The following is a 23,293-nucleotide window of genomic DNA, read 5'->3' as shown; positions in this document are numbered from 1 at the left end:
ACGGAACACTAGGTATTACCCGAGGCGATGACAGCAGACCTTAGAGTAATGCAGCCACAGAATGCAGCAGACTATTATGTGATTCACAGATATTCTGAGGTTTGATTTATCATAACGAAACTATTTAAAATCGGCATCGGCATGAATCGATTTCAGTTAGAAATTTATAATCCAAACCACACGAGTAGATATTATAGACCAGAGGGGAAGCTTCACACTAGCTCACGCACACCACGTGTCACGGACGCTCCGTTTGCGCCGATGGCAAACGGAGCGTCCGTGACACGTCGTCGTGTGCGTAAGCTGCGCTATGAGTGAACCTACAGCCAGCCGCTATAGTATGAAGCTTCCCCTCTGGTCTATATGTCTACTCGTGTGATCCAAACTCTCAGAATCGTAGGTATGTATCTGTGTCCAAACTAGTTGCAAAAATAAAATAGGTAGTTGTCACGGGTAGCATTGTAAACGTGTCCAACATTGTGAGTCTACGGCTCAATTAAAATACATGGCATCTAAACTTCTGGCAGTTGCATATCGGAATGCCGTTAGCTATAATTATAGTAGATAACGTACGGCCTTTAGTCCATTTAGACTCGGTCCCTTCACTGCCGGTGACGAAATAGCTGTGGTCTAAACGAACTATAAGCACTCCACCGCGATGCAGGTTCAATTCCTGGCGGATCCGCAATTTTTGATATGTATTAAAAATTAAGGAATTTCCTTCACTTTACGAATTTCTTTAATAAAATAATCCAAACCTGAACTGTCATTAATAAGAGTGATTCTTCCATGATTATCCTTTGGCACGGCAAAGAAATTTAAGCAGTGCTTGCTTAAAGTTCTTATTAGGTTTTATGACAATGCTTGGAAATAGGTACCTATTCTGAGAATGCTTACTCAGCGCCAGATTCTCCTAAAAGTTCCTATTAATTACTTATTATTCCAAATGTCACTTAAAAATAACAATTTTTATAATTTATTTCTTACTAGTTTTATTTTATAGGAAATCTACACATTTTATCTACACATTAAAAAAGTTAATACATTACACATTAGGATAGTAAGTTTTTTCAAACTTCGTTCTGCATTTTGGATATGGTCTTAAAACTTTAGGTATATAAGGTGGTAAATGTTCATCCAATCTTCTTTTGAAGGGATTAATATCAAACTCAAATGGTCTTCTTCTAGCTTCAAAGAATCGAGTATTGAATTTTATTTTGTATATTTTTTCCCAGTCATAGAGTTCAGGTAATAAGAAATGTTTGGGTCGATTGGCAACCAAATGTTTGTATCTAGCTTCCAACCAGCATCGTTTGTTATCATCTTCTATATCAGCAATAATCTGTTCCTCCTTGCCAAGATAAGGTTTCATCTCATGATCTCGTTTTTCTGGGGCGTTTAAGTAAAATTGCACTAACATTTTCAATACATCTTCATTTAAGCCTTTAATTTTTCCATCTTCAATAGTGTCATACAGTTTTAATGGTTTCGTTCCAAAACAAACATTATTTTTTGGGTTAGTGTCAACTTCATCATTATGCATTTCAATAGTATTTAATTGATAAGTATACAAAGATACTAAATGGCCATCAGTTAATACAGTTTGTGTCACTAACGGATAGGTCAAGTCATTGAAAGTTGTGAAACCCTGGTAGTTTGCTTGTGCCAACAACCATCCGAAGCTGGCTTTGATAGCTTGACAGTGCAATGCCTCTGAGTTGTCTTCGGACCCAAATGATTCTTTTCTATCAAGAATATGTCCTCGTCCGTGGAAAGATATTAGACCGAACTCATCAAAATCCCCTGGCCAAAAACCTGCAAGTATTTTATAGTTAGCATCAGGTTAGTATAAAGATTCGATTCATTTCTCGTTATAACAACTTTCTCTCGAAAAATCCTTTTTATGACCTTTATAAAAACTAGCTGATGCGAACTTCGTTCTCGTGGATTTAGGTTTTAAGATGATGACATGGGAGCCTCTTATTCTGTGGGATAAAAAGCCTATGCCACTCTTCAGGTTTTTAACTATATCCATGCAAAAAATCACGTCAATCCGTTGCTCCATCGCGGCGCGATTTCGACACTTTCGCATTTATAATATGGGTAGTATTACGAAAGTCTATCTGTCTGTGCTACCTTTTCACAGCCTATCTGTTTAACCAATTTTGACAGTACGGATATAGCTTACATTCCAGATATGGACATCAATTACTTTTCATACCGGAAAAACAATAAGTTCCCACAGAATTAAAAAAAACTTAAATAACCCGAATTGTCTAGTAAACAATAAACAATGGTTGTTAGTTAATTTACTTTTAATATTATCTTGATAACAAATTGAAAATTTTATAAAGAGATTTACACAGTTCTCTAGCGATACTATTTTGAGTTGCATACAAATTGTTTTTTTTTTAAATCATTTAAAGGAAATAAAAACAGACTTTACCTGGAATATTAGTTCCATGTCTGAATTCAGAAAAGTATCCAACACTTTCAGGAATGTGAGAAAACTTAGGGACCTTAAAATCTGGATTTTCAGCTTCATTGTGGGGCATTATGGGTTTTAAAGGTAACTGATTTCTTACTGTCAGTAACGGGGAACCTGAAAACCAAAAAATAATTTTCATTACCCTGTATTGTTAATTAAAAATTAATTAATTATTAATAGTGTGTTTTTAAATTATAAAAAAAAATCTTTTTATTGAAAGCACCTATGGCTCAATTTGTTAGTAGACAGACCTACTTAAAACTAATGTTAGTAACTACTAATTACTTTAAGTATAGTTATAATCAATCAATCAATCAATCAGTCAATCAGCCTGTTTGTGTCCACTGCTGAATAAAGGCCTTCCCTAGAGCGCGCCACCACATATGATCCTCGAAGGCAGAGGATAGTTATAATAGTGTAATAGAATGAAGAATTAATGTAAGGAATCAAAATAAAGCTTTTATTTATTTATTTCATACGAAAAAAAATATGACTGTAGAACTGAACCCCCCGGTGAAGGACTCACACTTGGTTGGTTTTGTTTAAACTACTTGCGATTGACTGCAATCATACATAACAGGAGAAGAGGAATGTGCCTATTCATTTGTGTTTTGAAGGTACAAACCAATATTATAGACTGGACCAAACTGTAACAAAAGCCTAAAAAGATAATAAACAATTATAACATTATGGAGGATAAATACCTATATATTGAACAGGTCTATCAAGGGGTTGATCCATTCTGTCTTTATAATATTTCTGCTTTTTTCTCCATTTTAGCACATCATATGGTATGTCAATACCACCAACAAACCAAAATGCCTCATGACGGGGATCATAATCAACCTGAAATATAAAGATAGATATAGAACAATAATATTAAAATAAAATAGTATCCCTATATAATTTATTTCACTTCAATACAGTGAAATTTCAGTGGTTTTAAAGCCTTTTGGTGGCTAAGTGAATCGCCTAAAGCAGTAATATCATTTCAATAATTTAAATTGTATCGCCTTAAAATAAAAAAATTGAATTGAGACATTCTTGTTTGGGAATATTCATGTACCAATAGTAGCAGCACCTGTGGCGTTGCTCTGTCTCAGCACAGCACGGTTATCAGCCACGCTCGGCCGCTACTAATGTTTCTCACAGATTTGTGCTTGTGTCAAGATATTTTTTTAACCAAAAAAATGCCTAGTTTTCCTAAACAAACCATGGTTAGTGCAAATCACTTTGACACAGCTCTACAACCTTTAAAATTTCACTATGTATACAGCTGAATCTTTAATTGAGGCTAAGATATATAGATTTATTTTGACTTAGAACTTAAAACGACGCAAATCTGTCTCGTTTTGACTGTTTTAATTTGGGGCTAAGTAAAAAAAACTATATAGATTCTGCATTCTGGCAAATACTACTCAATACTCACTGTGATTCTGCACAAAACAAAATTGACAGACCTAAATCTAATGCTGTCCTTTTTTGTAGAGAATATTATGAAAGGGATAGCAATACATCAAGATGTTATTTTAGTTTAGAGATTGTATACAACAAAATTAGCCACATTTTTTGCTCAATAATTTTTATAGTCATTTATATTACAAACTTACCTGTGAAGATAAAATATGTGAAACTTTATCTGTTAAATTATTCAATATAATTCTGTTAATTTGTTTCACTATGTTCTTTGTGTGAGCATCTGCCGTTTGCTGTTGTTCAGGTTTATCTAACGATGTCACAATTTTGCGCCTGAAATTTTTAAAATCATCAATAATACTTTTAAGCTTATCATAATATTTGACACCTATAGTCAGTAGAATAGTTACATTTAATACACACATTCTATACATGTAAGCACAATTGAAATTAAAGTTAGATCCTAGTAAACTTAAATACTTAATTGTTTTTATTTTTCTTTTGATTTGTTCTATAAGACAAACAATGTTTTTGTATAATCAGTGGTATTCAGTAGTATATTGTCATTAAAACTGCTACAAATAATATTTTATGATATAACACCTACTCTACACCTTCATTTTCTGTAGCGATACATTCTTCGATACAGGACTTTATTTCTTGCACAACAATATCAGCGATGGGACTGGATTTTGCATATATATCAGGTAGTTTGTCCAACAGTTGAAAATGTGTTCTCGTATAATGCTGTACCAATGGCATAGCATTGTATGGTACTTTGTTTTCGTTTAACACTATGCATTGCCACCCATAATATCGTGGCATGTTCAGGGCAATCTGTTTTTCTTCAACGGTATTTATGTTTTGTATTTTTTGATACAGAGTCTGTCTTTTACGTTGCTTTCTAGCTTTTAAGCTCAAATCTAATATCGGTGGATAAATAGGAGCATCAGTGTATTCATTCTCGTCAAGTTGGACAGCTTGACTAAATTGCCGAGGAATAAGTTGTTTTAACTTAGGAAATGTGCGATGAACACGTAGCAATTGCATTTTGAAATTTTACAGAGAACTTTTACTAATAAAACATTAAAACTTTATAACAATAATTACTAGCACGATTTTTAGGTTAACCACACAGGACATGCATATAAGGTTTTTTCTTTATTTATTTACGGATTTATTTATTTTACGGCCCTTTTTTAATTTATTTAACGACCCTGGATATCAGTCCTTTAAGGCCTTTCTAAAAATTTACAAATTCTAAAAAACAAAATTGCTTATAACTAATAAAATTAGTCTTTACGGCCCTCATTATATTCAATGTACTCTGTGGCCCTTATTCATCCAAGGCCCCTGTAGGGCGATTGTCTAAAACATGCATCAATCATTATTACAATCTCAATTGTTCTGATTGGCTGAATTTGTGCGATTCTTGTTGCAACAATGCATTGTAGCCAATAGTGAGCGAGCGTTAACCAATCAGAGATTATTGCGATCGTGACATTGTTGCTGTCATTCTCCCGCAACGCGCAGCTGAATGTCGTCATCACAGACCAATAACATATGTCGTCATTCGTTAGGTACCATATAGGTTTCTTTTTAAACTGGTTTTACGGCTCTGGGTTCTAGCTCTTTTGAGCCTTTCACATATAGGATAACCACCACAACCACAGACTAAGTACATAAATAAATATTACATAAATCCTCAGAATAAATACTAGATTAAATAGTTGCTGTCAAGTGTAAATGTCATATTTTTTAATATTGCCAGTGTTTTCTCGAGGTTTCCACTAACGATTTTGGCTTTACTCTTTTACCCAACATTCAGAACATGTTCAGAACAGAGAATTTTGTACAGAACATGTTTTTATTAGTCGTTTTGCCCTAAAATAGTGCAAAATCCCTAAAAATGGAAACACTGATTGTTGCGCATTCGCTATAAATATTTTGTAGGTACCTACCTACCTACCTACTCAATTTTGCATTCAAGGTTCAAGGACAATATTGGCTGATGCAATAATTTGACATGACAGACCATAGAGTAAAGATTATTTATGATTTGATACTTATCGAATAGGTACCTAAGTATCGAATTGAAAAGTGTTGCCATAATTAAGAAACTGCCACATTATTAGGTAAAATTGTGATCAAGGCATTATGTTCACAAACTTATTAAGCTTGAATATTCGCAAGGAAAACAATACCATGTATAGTAGCTTGCAGGAAATGTTGTACATCGACCTTTAGAAAGAGATATGCAAAGAGTATATTATTATAATCACTACGCTTAAGTGTGCATAATATATCCGGCACTGGTTGAGTGAGATCGTATTAAAAGCACTACGATAATTTTCTATAACCGAAACACCTTTGCGGTGTCACCAGAAATAACGTTATTGAAATATGCAAATTAAATTATGTATAGGTTTAAAACCAAACATTTCCCATTCTTCACGCGAATTATGGGCAAAAATGATAATTATATGGCAACCTTGAATTTGACAGTAAAAATGACATCAGACAAATGGAAATTGGAATCATTGCCCTTCTGTCAAATTGCTCTGTTCGTGTTAACCAAAGTTTTTATTTTAAAAGATTTTGGTGACTGGTTTAAAGCCTCAATATGGATGAAGATTTGATATTTGATCCATCTTTGAAAAAAAAGAAGAAGAAGAAGACTGGTTTTGACATAGAGGCTGCGCTCGCTGGAGAACAAGGTGAAACCACGAGTACCGAAGCGCCTGCTGAGTCCGGTGACGTCGACGTGCCTGAGGACGACAACCTCGACTTGGACAACTTTGGTAAAAAAAAGAAGAAGAAAAAGAAGACCTTCTTCAACTTAGACGAGTTAGAAAATGCACTGCCTGAGGCGAAAGATGAAAAACCGCCATCCGAAGAACCTGAGCAACAAGAAGAAGAAATGGTGGACGATTTAGATTTGGATATAGATTTCAGTAGGAAGAAGAAAAAAAAGAAGAAAAATATAGATGAACAGCTGGTGATGGAAGACGATTTGAAGGGAGACGATCAAGAGAAAGAAGATGACCCCCATGGTGAATGGTTGGGTAGCGATCGTGACTACTCTTACGATGAACTTCTCGAGCGTGTGTTTGACATTATGAGAGAGAAGAACCCCAGCATGGTGTCAGGCAAGAAGCAAAAGTTCATAATGAGGCCACCACAAGTGGTTAGAATTGGTACAAAGAAAACATCTTTTGCAAACTTCACAGAGATTTGCAAAACACTTCACCGTCAGCCCAAACATTTATTAGACTTTTTGCTGGCTGAATTGGGTACGAGTGGCTCTGTAGATGGTAATAGTCAGCTAATCATTAAGGGACGATTCCAACAGAAACAAATAGAGAATGTGTTGAGAAGATACATCAAAGAGTATGTAACTTGTCACACCTGTCGCTCCCCTGACACCATTTTACAAAAGGACACCCGGTTATTCTTCCTACAATGTGAGACGTGTGGATCTCGTTGCTCAGTGGCCAGTATTAAATCTGGTTTCCAGGCTGTCACCGGAAAACGAGCAGCTATGCGTGCAAAGACTGCATAGATTAGTGTTTAGTGATATTCAATTTTACATTAATTGAGGATGTGGGTACATGCAGTGAATTTCCCTACCTATGTGGATGATGCTTTATAGATTTTGTAATATAATAGTGTACATTACCGATTGTTCAGCTGTTAATCAGGTGCTGATGGAAATTTTTTAAATGTTGTGTAACTCTTTGCTGGTAATACAAGTTTACTTGTGTTTATCTAAGTATTTACAATTTTGTTTATGAATCAAACTTATTCAAGGATTGAATATTATACGCAGTAAATATTCATAATTATGTCATTGTTATTTAAGATTTATAGAGTATACATATAAGACCAAACATTCTTTACTTGTATTACGTTATCATTAGTGCTCAAATTACTAAGTAATTGGTTGCTGGAACATGAACTAGAAATTCTGGATGTACCCTAAAATAACCCCTATATTTATATAGTTCACTACTGTAATATTCTCATTGATACACAATGTTTTTAAAAAAGTTGTTTTATTTAAGCATTTATCTAGATAAACTGAAAGTATTTTGAATGAAGATCCAAAAGTAATAAATACCCATACCTTGTTTGTCTTTACTCTTATAGTTGTATTATCACCAGTTGACAACATGGAGTTGTTTAAACATCAATTTTAATTTGTTTTTGTTAGATCCTGCAATTTTAGGAAGAATACCACCACTATTATAAGTACTATGATCACTACAATCTAAGTTTAATGATTTCAATAAGATAGATTAGCCAATCTATATTAATGTTTGTACAACACAGAATTACAACTCCTAGAGTACGCATATACATGGTTTTGCATGAAACAAAATCCAGGCGGCGGGGGACAGGGGAGAATGCTTTGTTGTGATTGGTGGACTTAAGTCACGTAGTCAAAACAATGTGCGGAATGAGGGTATAGAACGGGTGTGGGCAGACTTTATGCTAAGCAAGTGCCTAAGTTTGGCAAGCGGGGGTGTTATAGCGCCTATTAGGCGTCTATAGGTGGTGGTCTGCGATGTACAAGGATGGAATATCTACTCTCTAACAAGAGGAATGAAACGAGTGATTGATATCAACAATATACATAAAATATGTCAGAATCATCAACATACAGCTCAAAGCACTGACTCCAACTTGTGCTTATAGGTTTTTATGGTAGACCACTACTAAGAGAGGATTCAATCAATCCACCATGGTGAAGTCTGAGGGTCAGACAATCTATTTGATAAAGTTACATGAGTTAGTGGAAACATCACGTTAGGTATGCAGAAAATGAAGACAAAGTGAATCTTAAAGATATTTATTTGAACATTAAAAAAAATAAAATCAAGACTACAACAATATAAAAATATCAGTGTGATAATTATTTATTATGGTTAACACTTAAGTTAAAAAAATTACAAATATTTAGTTTTTACGTATTATCTGTGGCTCATAATCAGGTTGCACAGCTTCGTGCAGGCTGTTAGCATACAAATCTAATCTTTGGGTCATTGTGAAACCCCATTTATCTTTGATTTGCCTGCACAAATTCAAGTCCAACTGTGCAATCAACAACCCGTCTTTGACCCTGGACAATCCTGGAGTTCTAGTGCCATCAGGTGCTGTAACATAGCTGGATCCATAAAAATGGCCAAATTCTTTATGAGCTGGTTTTCCATCACCAGATGTGAATTCATTAGGGTATTGCTCAGTTCCCACTCTGTTGATAGCACAAGTAAAGTAGCTGTTTGCTATAGCAGCATTACGAGCTTCTATGCCCCACAAGTGCTCACTGAGTCCAGAAACTGTGGCTGATGGGTTGAATACAATTTCAGCTCCATTAATGCCAAACATTAACCAGTTTAATGGATGGTGTCTACCGTAGCAAATATTTATAGCTATTTTACCAAACTTTGTTTCAAACACTGGATGGCCAGTGTTGCCTTCAAAGTAATATGTTGATTCATTGAAGTCACCTACTCTTGGTATATGATTTTTCCTATGTTTCCCTATTACATTACCACAATCGTTGATGACCACAGCTGTGTTCCAAATTGTATCACCATGAGCCTCATCTCGCTCTAGAATCGGTGAAATTATTACCATACCATATTTTGCAGCAAGTTCTTTGAGGAATTGTACACTCGCACCATCTGTGGCAGATTCAGCAAATTCACACCATGGTTGCTTTTCCCTTGTACAAAAAATAAATGGCATACTCCATGCTTCTTGTAAGCACACAACGTTAACACCTTCTTCTGCGGCAACATTGATTATTTTACGAGTTTTATCAAAAATCCCTTGTCTCTGCTCAGTAATGGGTTTATTAGTAGCAGTGGCAATCGAGTTTTGAATAATTCCTACTCGAACAATACGCGGACTCCTGGTTTCTTCCTTTAGAGTTGGAAAGTCATATGCAGCAATTTCATAGTTGTTACTATCGGCTGATTCAATGCTTGCTGTTTTAATTTCGAGTGAATGGTTATCTTTTCGACCATAATAAATTCTGTTGAATTCTTCTAAGTCGGAACTTGATAAAGAATGTGATACTAATGAATCTAAGCTCACGATTTCATTTACATATGGAACTGCCATACTTTTTTTGTAGAACGTGTTTATTTGTTTCTTTATTTACTTTTGAGAATTTGAGCACCTTTTGAGCTTTTGATTTCTGTTTTTTTTAATATTTTTGGCCACAGACCTGTATGAAAGAATAAGAATTTTCAAAACTTTCAAAAGGTTCTAGCTCTATTGAGACTTTTAAGAATATTAATAGGATTCTTCTTATTATGCTTTGTGGCCTTTAGTCACAGAACACATTTACTCCAGGACTTTAGTCTTTTTAGTACAGCGCGACAAGGCTCTCTTGGCACTTGAATGACATTGACAGGGGGGGGGCGCTGTTGGAGAACAAAGGCTTAGAATATTCAAACAAGAACAAAGGGGACACTTGACGGCAACGTTGGTTCCGATTTTCGCCACGCACCAAGATAGCCTTGTCGCCTTGGATGAATCTGTAGTGCCAGTCCTCAGCATAAATACCTGTAGAAGTAGCCCTACTGTTAAAGCGAGATAGCTAAATGCTTTTAAGCTCTTATTAGAACGTGACAAAATGATTATTTTTTGTCCTTATCACCGTGGCCACTTTTTTTGTATGTCAAGATGTATTTGTACTATCTAGAGATCTTGACAAACAACGTGAAGTGAGGTTATGTTCACTCAAGTATTTACTCTGAGGTATAAAAATGTAAAAAGTACTCTGAGGTCGTAGATAGAGAAATAAAGGTAGATATAGGAACGTTTGCTTTCTCATTCACACTAAAAAGAGAGCACAGATAAAGTTACTAATGTGATAAACAGAGACGCAGCTAACCTATTTTTTGTCCCTTACTGTGTAACTGGTTTTTTTCAAAAATACATACAACTTATATACAAGGCATGCAACTTTAGTTGCGAAACAAACTTTAAGAATTCGTGGCGTAATTGTATGTAATTCTAATGAGTTATTTACTTGTTTTCACATAAAAAACGTTTAATACAAATATTGTTGATCGGTTAATACAAATATTTACTAGTTACTAAACAATGGTAATAATTGTCGTGTTATTTATCGTTACGTCGTGCTATCGCTATCTCATACGCGGTTACACAGTACTAAAATCTACATATTATTCTATCTATCTATGGGATGGAAATAGGAAAGTCCCAAAAAGTATCGATATATCGAACAAACGATATATTGATATCGGTAAGAATCATGACAGGTGAACACAGCGTATATAAAAAGTCTCATAAAAACGTAGATAGAGATAAAAAGTACTCTTGTGACACAGACTAAAGAGCTCATAGCTGAATTGATTTATATATCATAATTGATCATAATTTTAATGATTTTTATTGATAGTAGCTTTTATTTTAAAATCCTATTATTTCCTTTTGGCACCTAATGTTGTCCATTATAATATAATACGTTGTAATTTTTTTCAATAACGTTTCAGTTAAAACTATTCAAAATGAATGTCCTGCCAGCGCAACCTATTGGGATACAAAGCACAGCAGGTGCTGTGCCTATACGAAATGAAAAAGGTGAGTTAATACCTATCCACCAGTCTGTGCATTCATTTTCATAGTTTACCTACCTATCTAAACTCTGGTGAAAGAGGGTTCAATAAGCTAGGTTGATGGACATAGCATGTACTAATTAGCTCATAATTCATTAAGTTACTAAAACAGAAATTACTGCAAATGAATTTGTTATTACAGGTGAGATTTCCATGCAAAAAGTGAAAGTACAAAGATACATATCGGGCAAGAAACCTGATTATGCACAAGGAGTGTCATCATCTGAGGAGTCAGACACTGAGGATTTCATAGAACAGCGAAGACCAGAGAGGAGGCATCAGATTGCACAAATAATTAGCAGAAAAGAAGAGCAGCACAGTGATACAGAAAAAGAAGTAATTGTTTTAAGTTATCTTTTTACTAGCTTTTTTGTGCCCATGGCTTCGCCCGGGTGCATACAACATAGCATCACGAATTTTACCTGAAGGGGTAGTCAGAAGTGAATCACATCCACATTTTGATGATTGATAACTTTTAACATAAAATGTGTTATTGTGCCTTATCTAAAAATAAACAATAAACTACTGGACAGGGCTGAAATTTGGCATGCAGATAGCTTATCTGCTAAGAAAGGATTTTTGAAAATTCAACCCCTAAAGGGGTGAAATAGGGGTTTGAAATTTATGTAGTCCATGCGGCCACAGTCACAAGTATAAGCTAGTTTATAAGATATAGATGGTTCCAGGGACTTTTTTTAGATCTACTAAAGACCAATACTTTGGTAGTGCATAGTATTTATGTATGATGGATCATTAGTGCATGTGAATAAAGCAGCTTGGTAGCACTTTTTCTCCTGCCTTGCTATAAAGATACCATTACTTTAAGCTGAAAACTTATTATAACTGAAATAAAATATAGCCTGTGTTACTTCAATTCAACTCAATTCAAATATTGTGAATATGAGTAAACAGTAGAGATGCGGGATGACCGTCTCTGCATAGGAAGCCGGTTTGCGGTCTTACCGGTCTAAGTGGTCGCTCATTCACATGACTGTATGCTAATACTGACATCCAGTAATTGAAACAGATCCAGAACAGTAGAGATGTTACTTCTAGATAAAGTAGTTTTTAATGGTGAAAAAATTACTAATATCGGTTCAGTAGTTTCCGAGTTTATTGATTACTACTAGCTGATGCCCGCGACTTCGTTCGCGTGGAATTAGGTTTTTAAAAATTCCGTGGGAACTCTTGGATTTTCCGGGATAAAAAGTAACCTATGCCACTCTCCAGGTCTTTATTTATACCCATGCAAAAAATTACGTCAATCTGCACCGTTGCGATGCGATGAAGGACAAACCAACAAACAAACACACTCACATTTATAAAAGGGTACAAATCTAAATATAAAAGGAAAAGGTGACTGACTGACTGACTGATCTATCAACACACAGCTCAAACTACTGGGCGGATCGGGCTAAAATTTGGCATGCAGATAGCTATTCTGACTTAGGCATCCACTAAGAAAGGATTTTTGTAAATTTAACCTCTAAGGGGCGTAAAATAGGGGTTGAAATTTGACAAATTTCTAAATGACAAGACTACATGAAAACGGTCAGCTTTTCATTCAGCAACCCACAGGATGAACGGGTGGTGGAGTCTTGACATATCATAAGTGGCACAATAAATAAATTCATTTCATTTCATTTGAACGATGGTCACAGGTTGATGATCCCCGCCTGCGTCGTCTACGCGATGCGGCACATTCCCCACCACGGCGTGCTGAGCACAAGCCTGAAATCATTGATGCTGAACCAGAGCCAGAGTCCGAACCCAGCGAAGATGAAGCTAAACACAGCTCTGAAAGTGAGGACGACTTGGATGAGGAAGAGATTGAGAGACGCAGACAGGCAGTCAAAGCTAAACTAGCTGCTAGGTAAGTAAATAGCAAAAGTTTTAGAAAGAAAGCTAGTAGTTACTAAATTCTGATCAGAATATGTATTCTACTTAATTTTGGTCTGGAAATATATTTTCAGTAGAAAACCGATTGTTATCTGTAAATTATTGTTTATTATCTATTATTATTATTTATTATTTATTATTATACCATAATGTGCACTGTCCTTACAGGGGAGTCCTAATGCGACAGTGTACTCTAATCTATCTTATACCTATTAACAATAATTATACTTAAAATTAAAAAAAATCAAAAATATTTACAACGACCATTATTAATCTACTACTTAACGGCTATCTTATAGTTATGTGTAACTAATAATCCACATTGCTATCCTTGTGAGCTCAGTCAGAGAGCAACAAAAAATATCTATTTTTTCGGCTACGAAGTTAAGGGTGCGGAGTGCGCGCGTCAGCGGCGCCTGCCTGAGCAAGTTGGTACGCCCGTACGGCACGGCCAGCAGCGGCGGCTGGCGTCTCCGCTCCACGTACCTTTCCGGGGCACACAGACTAACCTGCGCCAATATGTCTGCATCGCAAACCTTCCCTCTCAATATCTTGAAGATATATATAACGAGCGCAAGTTCCCTCCTTACCCTCAGCTCGTTATATCCTACCATCCCTAGAACAATGTTGGGTACATTAGAGGATAGTATGGATATACCCCATACAGCCTCATATACAAGTACCTGACAAACTTGTTCTGTACCCTCTCCAACATAAGACAATATTTGGTTTCATGAGGAGCCCAGATGACTGCATTACCTTCTAATTGGCTTCTTACAAGCGCATTGTATAAGGCAACGACAGCCTTCATATTACTAAAACCGCGAACCGTGCGAAGTATAAAGCCTAAATTTCGATATGCTTTTTTACAGCATTTAATGATATGAGAACGAAACGTTAGCTCAGTGTTCAGACTAACCCCCAAGTCCCTTACCTCTACAACCCTCGACATTGGCATCCCGTTGATTTTATATTGATTTAGGATTGGAGCATGTGAACGAGAAAAACTGATGACTGCACACTTTGAGATGTTGAACTGCAAGAGGTTATCCTCGCTCCATCTTACCACTCTGTCGATATCCCTCTGCAGCCTTGCACAGTCAGCCTTTTCGGTCACTCCTACAGAGAGCTTGAGGTCGTCCGCAAATAGCAAGCATTTTGCTTCCCTGACTACTTTCGGCAGATCATTTATCATTATGATAAACTGCAAAGGTCCCAAGTTGCTGCCCTGACTTACCCCGGATCTTGTGCAATACGGTTGGGACTTATGCCCTCTGTATTCGACATTTTGTTGCCTATCCCTCATGTAACTGGCAAAAAAATATAATAAATGTGGGGTGAACCCGACCCCTGCTAACTTTTTAAGCAAGACATCATTATCGACTAGATCGAAGGCTTTTCGAAAATCGAAGTAAGCAGCATCAGTCTGGCTCCCCCTGTCAACCGCTGGCACAACACTGGACATGTAGCTAAGGAGATTGCTAGTCGTGCTTCTTGTCGGGCGGAACCCATGCTGAGCGTCCGAGAGCTGCGCGCTTACCTGCTTGTATATGCTCTTGTGAATAGCCGACTCCAAAACTTTTGCAGGAGTCGACAACACGGCGACTGGCCTGTATCCGTCCAACTGTGTCCCAGATCCTCCTTTCGGTACTGGAACAACCCAAGTTATTTTCCAAGTCTCGGGAAACACGGCTGCATTCAGACACTGGTTATATATATATACAGTAAAGGTTCCGCTAGCACTGACCGGCAATCTCTAAGAATGTAAGGAGGTATACCATCCGGCCCCGCAGACTTCTTGGGCTTAAGTTGTTTAAGCGCCTGTCTCACTTCGTCAATAGACAGACGGTCCAGGTGGACACGCGCCGCTCCGTTCTCTCCCTCCGCTGCCGCTATCGCCGCGCTCACATTCAGATCGGCTCGCTCTGTCCTATAGACTGACTGAAAATAGTTCGCAAACTCCAAAGCGCATTGCTCAGCACTTAACAAGACCCCATCTTTTAAAATTTTTTGCGGACCTCTAGAACCTCTTTTCGACTTAGTGTAATTCCAGAACGACAATGGGTCCCTAGAGAGCTCATTTTGAGCCCGCTGCTCATAGTGTTCTTGCGCACGAGCTATCATGCGTTTTACATTTGCCCTACACTGAGGGAACGCTTCGTAATCGTTGGACGATTTGCTCGCCTTATATCGTCGGTGAAGGTCAGCTTTTAAGGTAAGGTAAGTGTTGTTCTGCTAAGCATAAAATATATCACACTGTAAAAATTGAGGTTGCAATTTCAATTATTTTATATTTTAGGGAAGCAGAAAAAGAAGTTCTTGGCCGAGATGAGGACGAGGAAATGTTGGATGGTGTCAAAGAAGAAAGTGGTTCATCTGACACAGAATATACAGATAGTGAAGAAGATACAGGTAATCATCATGATCATGATCAACCCATCACCGGCTCACTACAGAGCAGGGGTCTCCTCTCAGAGTGAGAAGGGTTGTGGCCATAGTCCACCACGTTGGCCAAGTGCAGATTGGCAGACTTCACACACCTTTGAGAACATTATGAAGAACTCTCAGGCATGCAGGTTTTCTCACAATGTTTTCCTTCACCGTTAAAGCAAGTGATCGCACATAAATCCGAAAAGTTGTGATGATGATGAAGAGGTGCGTGCCCGGGATCGAACCCCCGACCTCTGATTAGAAGGCGGACGTCCTAACCACTAGGCTATCACTGCTATGCCTATAATACAGGTAATGTAAATTAGTTATTGTTATGCAAGTTGTTATTTGGCGCGAGTGCTTATATCGAATACCAAGCTGGGAAGGATTCCCGAGCGTAGCGAGGAATTTAAAGTCACGAGACTCAAATAATTTTACAGCCGCGCGAAACACATTTTCTTTATTGCAACTTCGTCCATATCAAATAAAAGGTTGTCTTTTTCAGAGTGCCTAGAAAAACAGACCAAAAGTTAATAAAATTGGTGTTTATTTTTGGTTGCATAATGAAAATAGCCATATATAAACTTTAAAAAAGTGTTCTGGTGATTTTAAAATCAGAAAGACCTATAAGTCTATGTTTGATTTGTAACTTACATGTTGTAAATTGCAGGACCAAGAGTAAAGCCAGTTTTTGTAAGAGCATCAGAGAGAATGACTGTAGCGGAAAGAGAGCGGAAAATGAAACAACAGAAAAAGGAAGAGTCTGAAGCGAGAAAAGAGAAGGAGGAGAAGAGAAGAGAAGCGTTAAAGTTAGTTGAAGAAACCATTCGGTCTGAACAAAGGAATACACAGGTTGGTGGAATCCACACTAAAATTATAAATGCAAAAGTGTGTCTGTTTGCTAGCTTTTCACGGCCCATTCATTCAACCGATTTCAACGTTTGGTACAGAGTTAGTTTACATCCGGAGTTGTACACTTTGATTTTGACACTAAAATCAAAGAGTTCCCACAGGATTTTTAAAACCTAGTTCTATGTATATGAAGTGCAAACATGATCGAGTCATTTGACTTTGGAATTATCTATTTATTACAGTAGGCCTAGCATAAAAATGTAATTGGGTATTTGACTCCAATTTTTTATTACTGTATTATAAACTAGGATAAAAATAATGACGTAAACTGAAAAAACTAATTAAATCGATCTAATAACAAAAAAGTTAAAGAATTTAAATATTTCTGATTAGACAGAGATAACGATATTGAATTTTGACGTCACACCTTACTAATGCCATAGTAGCTTCATGCGGTTCTATACAAATTTTCGTTTTGCGAGAAAGGGATAGAAGACCCTCCCACTCCAAAATTAAAATTCCTGTAACTTTGTAAATCTTTGTGTTGGATTTTAATATTTTTTTCAGCGTTCGTCATTATTTTTATCCTAGTTTATAATAAAGTAATAATATTTATCAAATTCAAAAGTAGGAAAATACCCAATTATCACATTGTGACAATCACTGTTGTAATTAGCTAGAATAGTATTCTTGTTTATTCAGCCAATCAAAGGTGATTTCAATCATTGCATTCAACTCTCTGTCAAACTTTGGTGCTAGGCTTGCAGTTTAGTGATGATACCTCAGACAGATTGTATAGAAGTTACAGAATAGTTTCATTTTCAGTCTGAACATAAGGAGGGCAACATAAATGACGTTTGCACTGACGATGAAAACGACGAGTTGGAATACGAAGCGTGGAAGCTGCGTGAAATGAAACGGATCAAACGAGACAAGGAAGAAAGAGAAGCGTAAGTACCATTAGTCAATTTCAATCATTTTTATGGACAACTCACGATTGACCAAAAAATTTACTATGTCAAAATTGTTTTCACAAAAAGGACCTAAAAGTTCCCAGCACAGTTTCCCTGTATCTCCTATAGTTTTGGATTTCTCCATATTGTCTCAGTTATAATAAAGACACTGTATTTGTACAATAACGATGCTATATACATTTAAAGTAGTTACTTACAGTACGCGGCCGAAAGTAATGTACATCAGCCTTTAGAATGACATTTCGGCTTTGTAGAGCGTTGTCTCTGTCACTATTACCTATATGACGTTTTGTCGGTCTCAACGACAGGGACAACGCTCTACAAATCTGCTACAAGGCAAGGTCGATGTACATTACTTTTAGCCGCGTACTTTTTTGATGGGGAAAGGGGAATATTAGCTAATATTCCCCTACATATTCGGTTATATTGGGTGGCTAATATTCTTTTAGTGTTACTAGCATAAATGTGATATGTTACAGTATTGAAAAGGAGCTTCTGGCTATCGAGCGCATGCGCAACATGACTGAGGAGGAGCGGCGCGTGGAGCAGCGCCTCAACCCCAAGGTCGTCACCAACAAGTCTGTGAAGGGCAAATACAAGTTCCTGCAGAAGTATTACCACAGGTATGTCGTGCTGCCATAGAGAGCATCGTAACATGACGGAGGAGGAGCGGCGCGTGGAGCAGCGCCTCAACCCCAAGGTCGTCACCAACAAGTCTGTGAAGGGCAAATACAAGTTCCTGCAGAAGTATTACCACAGGTATGTCGTGCTGCCATAGAGAGCATCGTAACATGACGGAGGAGGAGCGGCGCGTGGAGCAGCGCCTCAACCCCAAGGTCGTCACCAACAAGTCTGTGAAGGGCAAATACAAGTTCCTGCAGAAGTATTACCACAGGTATGTCGTGCTGCCATAGAGAGCATCGTAACATGACGGAGGAGGAGCGGCGCGTGGAGCAGCGCCTCAACCCCAAGGTCGTCACCAACAAGTCTGTGAAGGGCAAATACAAGTTCCTGCAGAAGTATTACCACAGGTATGTCGTGCTGCCATAGCGAGCATCGTAACATGACGGAGGAGGAGCGGCGCGTGGAGCAGCGCCTCAACCCCAAGGTCGTCACCAACAAGTCTGTGAAGGGCAAATACAAGTTCCTGCAGAAGTATTACCACAGGTATGTCGTGCTGCCATAGCGAGCATCGTAACATGACGGAGGAGGAGCGGCGCGTGGAGCAGCGCCTCAACCCCAAGGTCGTCACCAACAAGTCTGTGAAGGGCAAATACAAGTTCCTGCAGAAGTATTACCACAGGTATGTCGTGCTGCCATAGAGAGCATCGTAACATGACGAGTGAAGTAGCGTAGAATAGTATGTATATTGCCGTTAAAGAAGAATCACTCGATACAGAATTTAAATCATCATCATGATCAACCCATCGCCGGCTCACTACAGAGCATGGGTCTCCTCTCAGAGTGAGAAGGGTTTTTGGCCATAGTCTACCACGCATGAGCGGATTTGTAGACTTCACACACCTTTGAGAACAATATGGAGAACTCTCAGGCATGCAGGTTTCCTCACGATTTTTTCCTTCACCGTTAAAGCAAGTGATATTTAATTAATTAAAACGCACATAACTCTGAAAAGGTGCGTGCCCGGGATCGAACCCCCGACCTCCGATTAGAAGGCGGACGTCCTAACCTCTAGGCTATCACAGCTTGATTAGACAGAATTTAAATAAATAGTGATTTTAGCGTTTAAACTACCGTGAGTGATTTCCATTATAAATACTATCTGTCCCGGCTTACTCACGTGAGTACGCCGGGACAGATAGTATTTATAATAAATAGTGATTTTTGTGACAACACAATAAAGTGCAATTCAGCTCGCACAGTGCAGCGGCGTAAGACATAAGTGGTAGTTACGTATGTACGTACGTAGTCCCGCAAATTACTAATGCGCGTGGCCGCCGTTTTAGTGACGTCAGCACTATACTGAAGTTTCGAGCTGATGGTATATTTTTACTTAAATATACGTCAAATAAAGTCAAAATGACGTCATTTCGATGCTAATGAGACATGGTTCCAGCACAATAGCAATTAGCGAGACTTAGTAAGTCGAAGTGTAAGTTGTAAGCCTGAGTCGTAGACGAGGGTTTTCATAAGCTCAAGAGAGTTTTTGGTATAAAAACTATCTTTAGTAATATTTTATTTCAATGGTCACTTTATTTACAGAGGTGCATTTTATTTGGACAAAGAAGAAGAGGTGTTCAAGCAAGACTTCTCTGGACCCACATTGGACGATCATTTTGATAAGACTGTTTTACCAAAGGTTCGTAATCTAAATATATAAAAGGAAAAGGTGACTGACTGACTGACTGATCTATCAACGCATAGCTCAAACTACTGGACAGATCGGGCTGAAATTTGGCATGCAGATAGCTATTATGACGTAGGCATGCGCTAAGAAAGGATTTTTGAAAATTCAATCTCTAAGGGGGTGAAATAAGGGGGTTGAAATTTGTGTAGTCCACGCGGACGAAGTCGCGAGCATAAGCTACTCTTTTGATTAAATTTTTAATAATTGTTTCATCAAAACTGTATGGGTTTCAAGCAATTATTGCGTTTTCTAAACATCACAGTACATGGGGCCGATTCCCTTGTACACAATCTCTAAGCTCAACTAAATTAACAGGTCTAAATCTAGTGCCATCCTTTTCCGCAAGCAACATTATGAAAGGGATAGCAATAGATTTAGACGTGTCATTTTAGTTTAGTTTAGAGACTGTGTACAACGGAATTAGCCACACTCTTTCTCTATAAGGGCAAGTCCCCATTTAATACTGTTCTTGATGTAAACAGCACATACAATTATAATTCCTATGCAATTTCTTGTCAGTGTGCGCAAAACAAGCAATCCGATCTGAGCACAAGGCGTATGATTGCGCTGACTTGTTCCCCCTTTCTTAATTTTTTTTTGATTATAGGCAAACCGCAATCACACCTGATGGAAAGTGATGGTCTGGCCTAAGATGGGACACGCGTTTATCTAAATATATAAAAAGAAAAGGTGACTGACTGACTGATCTATCAACGCACAGCTCAAACACTGGACGGATCGTGCTGAAATTTGGCATGCAAATAGCTATTATGACGGAGGCAGCCGTTAAGAAAGGATTTTTGAAAATTCAACCCCTAAGGGGGTAAAATAGGGGTTTGAAATTTGTGTAGTCTACGCGGACGAAGTCGCGAGCATAAGCTAGTCTAGAATATGCTTATTCACTCTTGTTGCAAATAAAATAATAGCTGCGCTTCCGACGTCCAGCAATTTTGTTTAGCACTTTTGAAATGACAAAAACGTTGTTTTCTCAGGTGATGCAAGTGAAGAAATTCGGCAGATCAGGTCGAACCAAGTACACTCATCTAGTGGACCAAGATACTACCGAGTTCGACTCAGCGTGGAGCAATGAGACCTCGGCCGCCCGCCTCGCGAACTTCCGTGGTGGTATGAAGCAGGTGTTTGACAAGCCCTCCGCTAAGAGGAAACATACTGTATAGACTACTGTAGGTATAGTCCGTACTAAATAAGAACTCACTCTCTATGTGTCAATTACTGTCATGTCAAAACTACGATTTTAGTCCTTAAAAAGTGAACCGTACTTTTGACATGTGAGTTGACACATCGAGTTAAAATGGCGAGTGAAAACTTAGAATTCATCATCTCTCAATCATAAATTGTATAATATTGTAATAATATTCTCAATTAAAAATCTTTTTGAAAAACAAGCTTTTATTTATGAAATGTACTAAAAAGAATTTAAGTCAATGCGAAACCAACAAGTCAAAATTAATCCAAACATGACAGAGGTTATGATTGGTACCTTGCGTTTCTATGAGTTATGACCACCTCTCGGCTCCATTATGAGTCCCTTGATAAATTACTCCAAACACGACGAAATTTATTATTTACAGTGCGACAAGGCTCTCTTGGCACTTGAATGACATTGACAGGGGGGCGCTGTTGGAGAACATAAAGGCTTAGAATATTCAAACAGAATAAAGGGGACACTTGACGGCAACGTTAGTTCCGATTTTCACCAAGCGGCAAGATAGCCTTGTCGCACTGTACGCTGATTAGTTGAGGAGTCCCCTGTGGCCACCTTTCGGCTCCATCATGAGACCACATCCATGGTACCATATTATTGCATTGTCATCGTATTTACATATTGTGTTTCTTTCAATTGAACGGGTTGAGTAGTCTAAAATTCAGTTGCAAGATTTGGTACCACACACATCATCATCGTCATCAACCGAAAAACGTCCACGGCTGCACATAGGTCTCTTGTAGGGACTTCCACACGCCACGGTCTTGCGCCGCTTGAATCCGACAGCTCCCTGCGACTCGTCGGATGTCCACCTAGCGGCATAAGAAAGCCACATACACACGGCAAGTTAAATAAAAGCTTGTATAGTCCCTATGGCCACCTCCCGGCTCCATCATGAGACTACCTCCATGATACCATATTGCATTGTCATCGAATTTACATGTGTTCCTTTCAACTGAAAGGGTTGAGACTAGTCTAAAATTCAGTTGCAAGATTTGGTACTACATACACACGGCAAGTCAAATAAAAGCTTGTAATAAATAAATATGGCTAAGGGTGGTTACAGATTATCGTTTTTTCTACGCATTTCACGCCTTCAGTAAAGCGAAAGGGCTCATTTCGACGTGTTCATTCAAATTCATCAAACATCCGATTGAAAAATATTTTTTTCAGTACCTATTTTATGGTTTTATCGAAGCTCTAAATCTACATAAGAATTCAATTAAAATCGTGATTGATTCTCATTTTTCCAATTTCGACGACTTAAATTTCATCAAAATTGGTTCAGTTATTTTAAAATAATCCACGCAGATACCTATAGTACGCGACAGGTCTAGATGGCTATCGGGGTATGAGGCGGGGGATGCCCCGCACACCCGCACGTCACGTCACTCGCGCTATCCCGGACCGGGTTAGCGTGGGGTGTCTATACAGGATGTTACCAGAACGCTAGCAAATAAAAAAGGCAGGTGATACTATAACTGATGATTACTGATATGATATCACCAAAAAAACCGCGAAATTATTAAAATAAAATCCTATATTTTGGGAAAGTTCTCGATATATTGCAAATAAAACATCTGACTAACGCTAGAGGTCAACGAACGATGCGTACCTAAGTAGGCTATTCGGAGTCGATGCCACGTCGTAGGTGGGGCATTGACCCGAGTTTTGCACGCTATACATTGCGGGGTTGAAAAATACTAAATCACTAAAACTATAAAACGAGGCTAATGGTTATTGGTATTGGATTGTGTTGAGGTAGTATAACAATAACGCAAAGTTTTTGCTAGCCTTCTGGTTACACCCTATATGTGTATTTTAAAAGAATTCGCAATTAATGTTTTTAATATTAAGTAGGTATATCAGTTTAAAAAAAATATTTCTTTAGATAGTTAAACCTAACATTTTCCGAACATTTGTGTTAAACAGACTTAGGTAGGTAGGTACTTAACTTAGTACTTAACCGTTAACACAAAACAAACA

General features: G+C 37.8%; 4 protein-coding genes across 4 annotated transcripts; 2 read left to right on the top strand and 2 right to left on the bottom strand.

Moving 5' to 3' along the window:
* Positions 1 to 966: 966 nt before the first annotated feature.
* On the bottom strand, positions 967 to 5,223 carry mRpS30 (mitochondrial ribosomal protein S30). Its single transcript, XM_034977595.2, has 5 exons — positions 4,512 to 5,223; positions 4,099 to 4,237; positions 3,193 to 3,334; positions 2,447 to 2,602; positions 967 to 1,815 (listed from the first exon to the last, which is right to left on the bottom strand). Exons 1-5 carry the CDS (start codon positions 4,952 to 4,954, stop codon positions 1,046 to 1,048), a joined length of 1,650 nt encoding a protein of 549 aa, XP_034833486.1. The 5' UTR covers positions 4,955 to 5,223; the 3' UTR covers positions 967 to 1,045.
* Positions 5,224 to 6,425: 1,202 nt separating this feature from the next.
* Positions 6,426 to 8,044, top strand: eIF2beta (eukaryotic translation initiation factor 2 subunit beta). The gene has a single exon (XM_034977599.2). The coding sequence runs from the start codon at positions 6,528 to 6,530 to the stop codon at positions 7,464 to 7,466; it is 939 nt and encodes a 312-aa protein (XP_034833490.1). The 5' UTR covers positions 6,426 to 6,527; the 3' UTR covers positions 7,467 to 8,044.
* Positions 8,045 to 8,740: 696 nt separating this feature from the next.
* LOC117990142 (beta-ureidopropionase-like) lies at positions 8,741 to 10,192 on the bottom strand. The gene has a single exon (XM_034977596.2). It carries the CDS (start codon positions 10,031 to 10,033, stop codon positions 8,864 to 8,866), a length of 1,170 nt encoding a protein of 389 aa, XP_034833487.1. The 5' UTR covers positions 10,034 to 10,192; the 3' UTR covers positions 8,741 to 8,863.
* Positions 10,193 to 11,267: 1,075 nt separating this feature from the next.
* Positions 11,268 to 21,437, top strand: Mfap1 (Microfibril-associated protein 1). Its single transcript, XM_069504047.1, has 9 exons — positions 11,268 to 11,524; positions 11,702 to 11,895; positions 13,221 to 13,432; positions 15,758 to 15,870; positions 16,559 to 16,740; positions 17,566 to 17,690; positions 18,194 to 18,337; positions 19,938 to 20,034; positions 21,075 to 21,437. The coding sequence occupies exons 1-9, from the start codon at positions 11,452 to 11,454 to the stop codon at positions 21,258 to 21,260; spliced, it is 1,326 nt and encodes a 441-aa protein (XP_069360148.1). The 5' UTR covers positions 11,268 to 11,451; the 3' UTR covers positions 21,261 to 21,437.
* The last annotated feature ends 1,856 nt before the right edge of the window (positions 21,438 to 23,293 follow it).

The sequence above is a fragment of the Maniola hyperantus genome, chromosome 17, assembly GCF_902806685.2.
Source record: "Maniola hyperantus chromosome 17, iAphHyp1.2, whole genome shotgun sequence".
In the NCBI taxonomy this organism is placed as follows: Eukaryota; Metazoa; Arthropoda; class Insecta; order Lepidoptera; family Nymphalidae; genus Maniola; species Maniola hyperantus.
The sequence above is the reverse complement of the archived record's forward strand: the minus strand, read 5'-3'. Positions and strand labels throughout refer to the sequence as shown.

Coding starts and splice junctions, on each gene's coding strand:
- mRpS30 (XM_034977595.2), bottom strand. CDS start 4,954: ATGCAATTGCTACGTGTTCATCGCACATTTCCTAAGTTAAAACAACTT. Junction 4,238..4,511: donor ACAGAAAATGAAGGTGTAGA/GTAGGTGTTATA, acceptor TAAAAATTTCAG/GCGCAAAATTGTGACATCGT. Junction 2,603..3,192: donor TAGACCTGTTCAATATATAG/GTATTTATCCTC, acceptor TTTGGTTTTCAG/GTTCCCCGTTACTGACAGTA.
- eIF2beta (XM_034977599.2), top strand. CDS start 6,528: ATGGATGAAGATTTGATATTTGATCCATCTTTGAAAAAAAAGAAGAAG.
- LOC117990142 (XM_034977596.2), bottom strand. CDS start 10,033: ATGGCAGTTCCATATGTAAATGAAATCGTGAGCTTAGATTCATTAGTA.
- Mfap1 (XM_069504047.1), top strand. CDS start 11,452: ATGAATGTCCTGCCAGCGCAACCTATTGGGATACAAAGCACAGCAGGT. Junction 11,896..13,220: donor ACAGTGATACAGAAAAAGAA/GTAATTGTTTTA, acceptor CGATGGTCACAG/GTTGATGATCCCCGCCTGCG. Junction 15,871..16,558: donor AGATAGTGAAGAAGATACAG/GTAATCATCATG, acceptor TGTAAATTGCAG/GACCAAGAGTAAAGCCAGTT.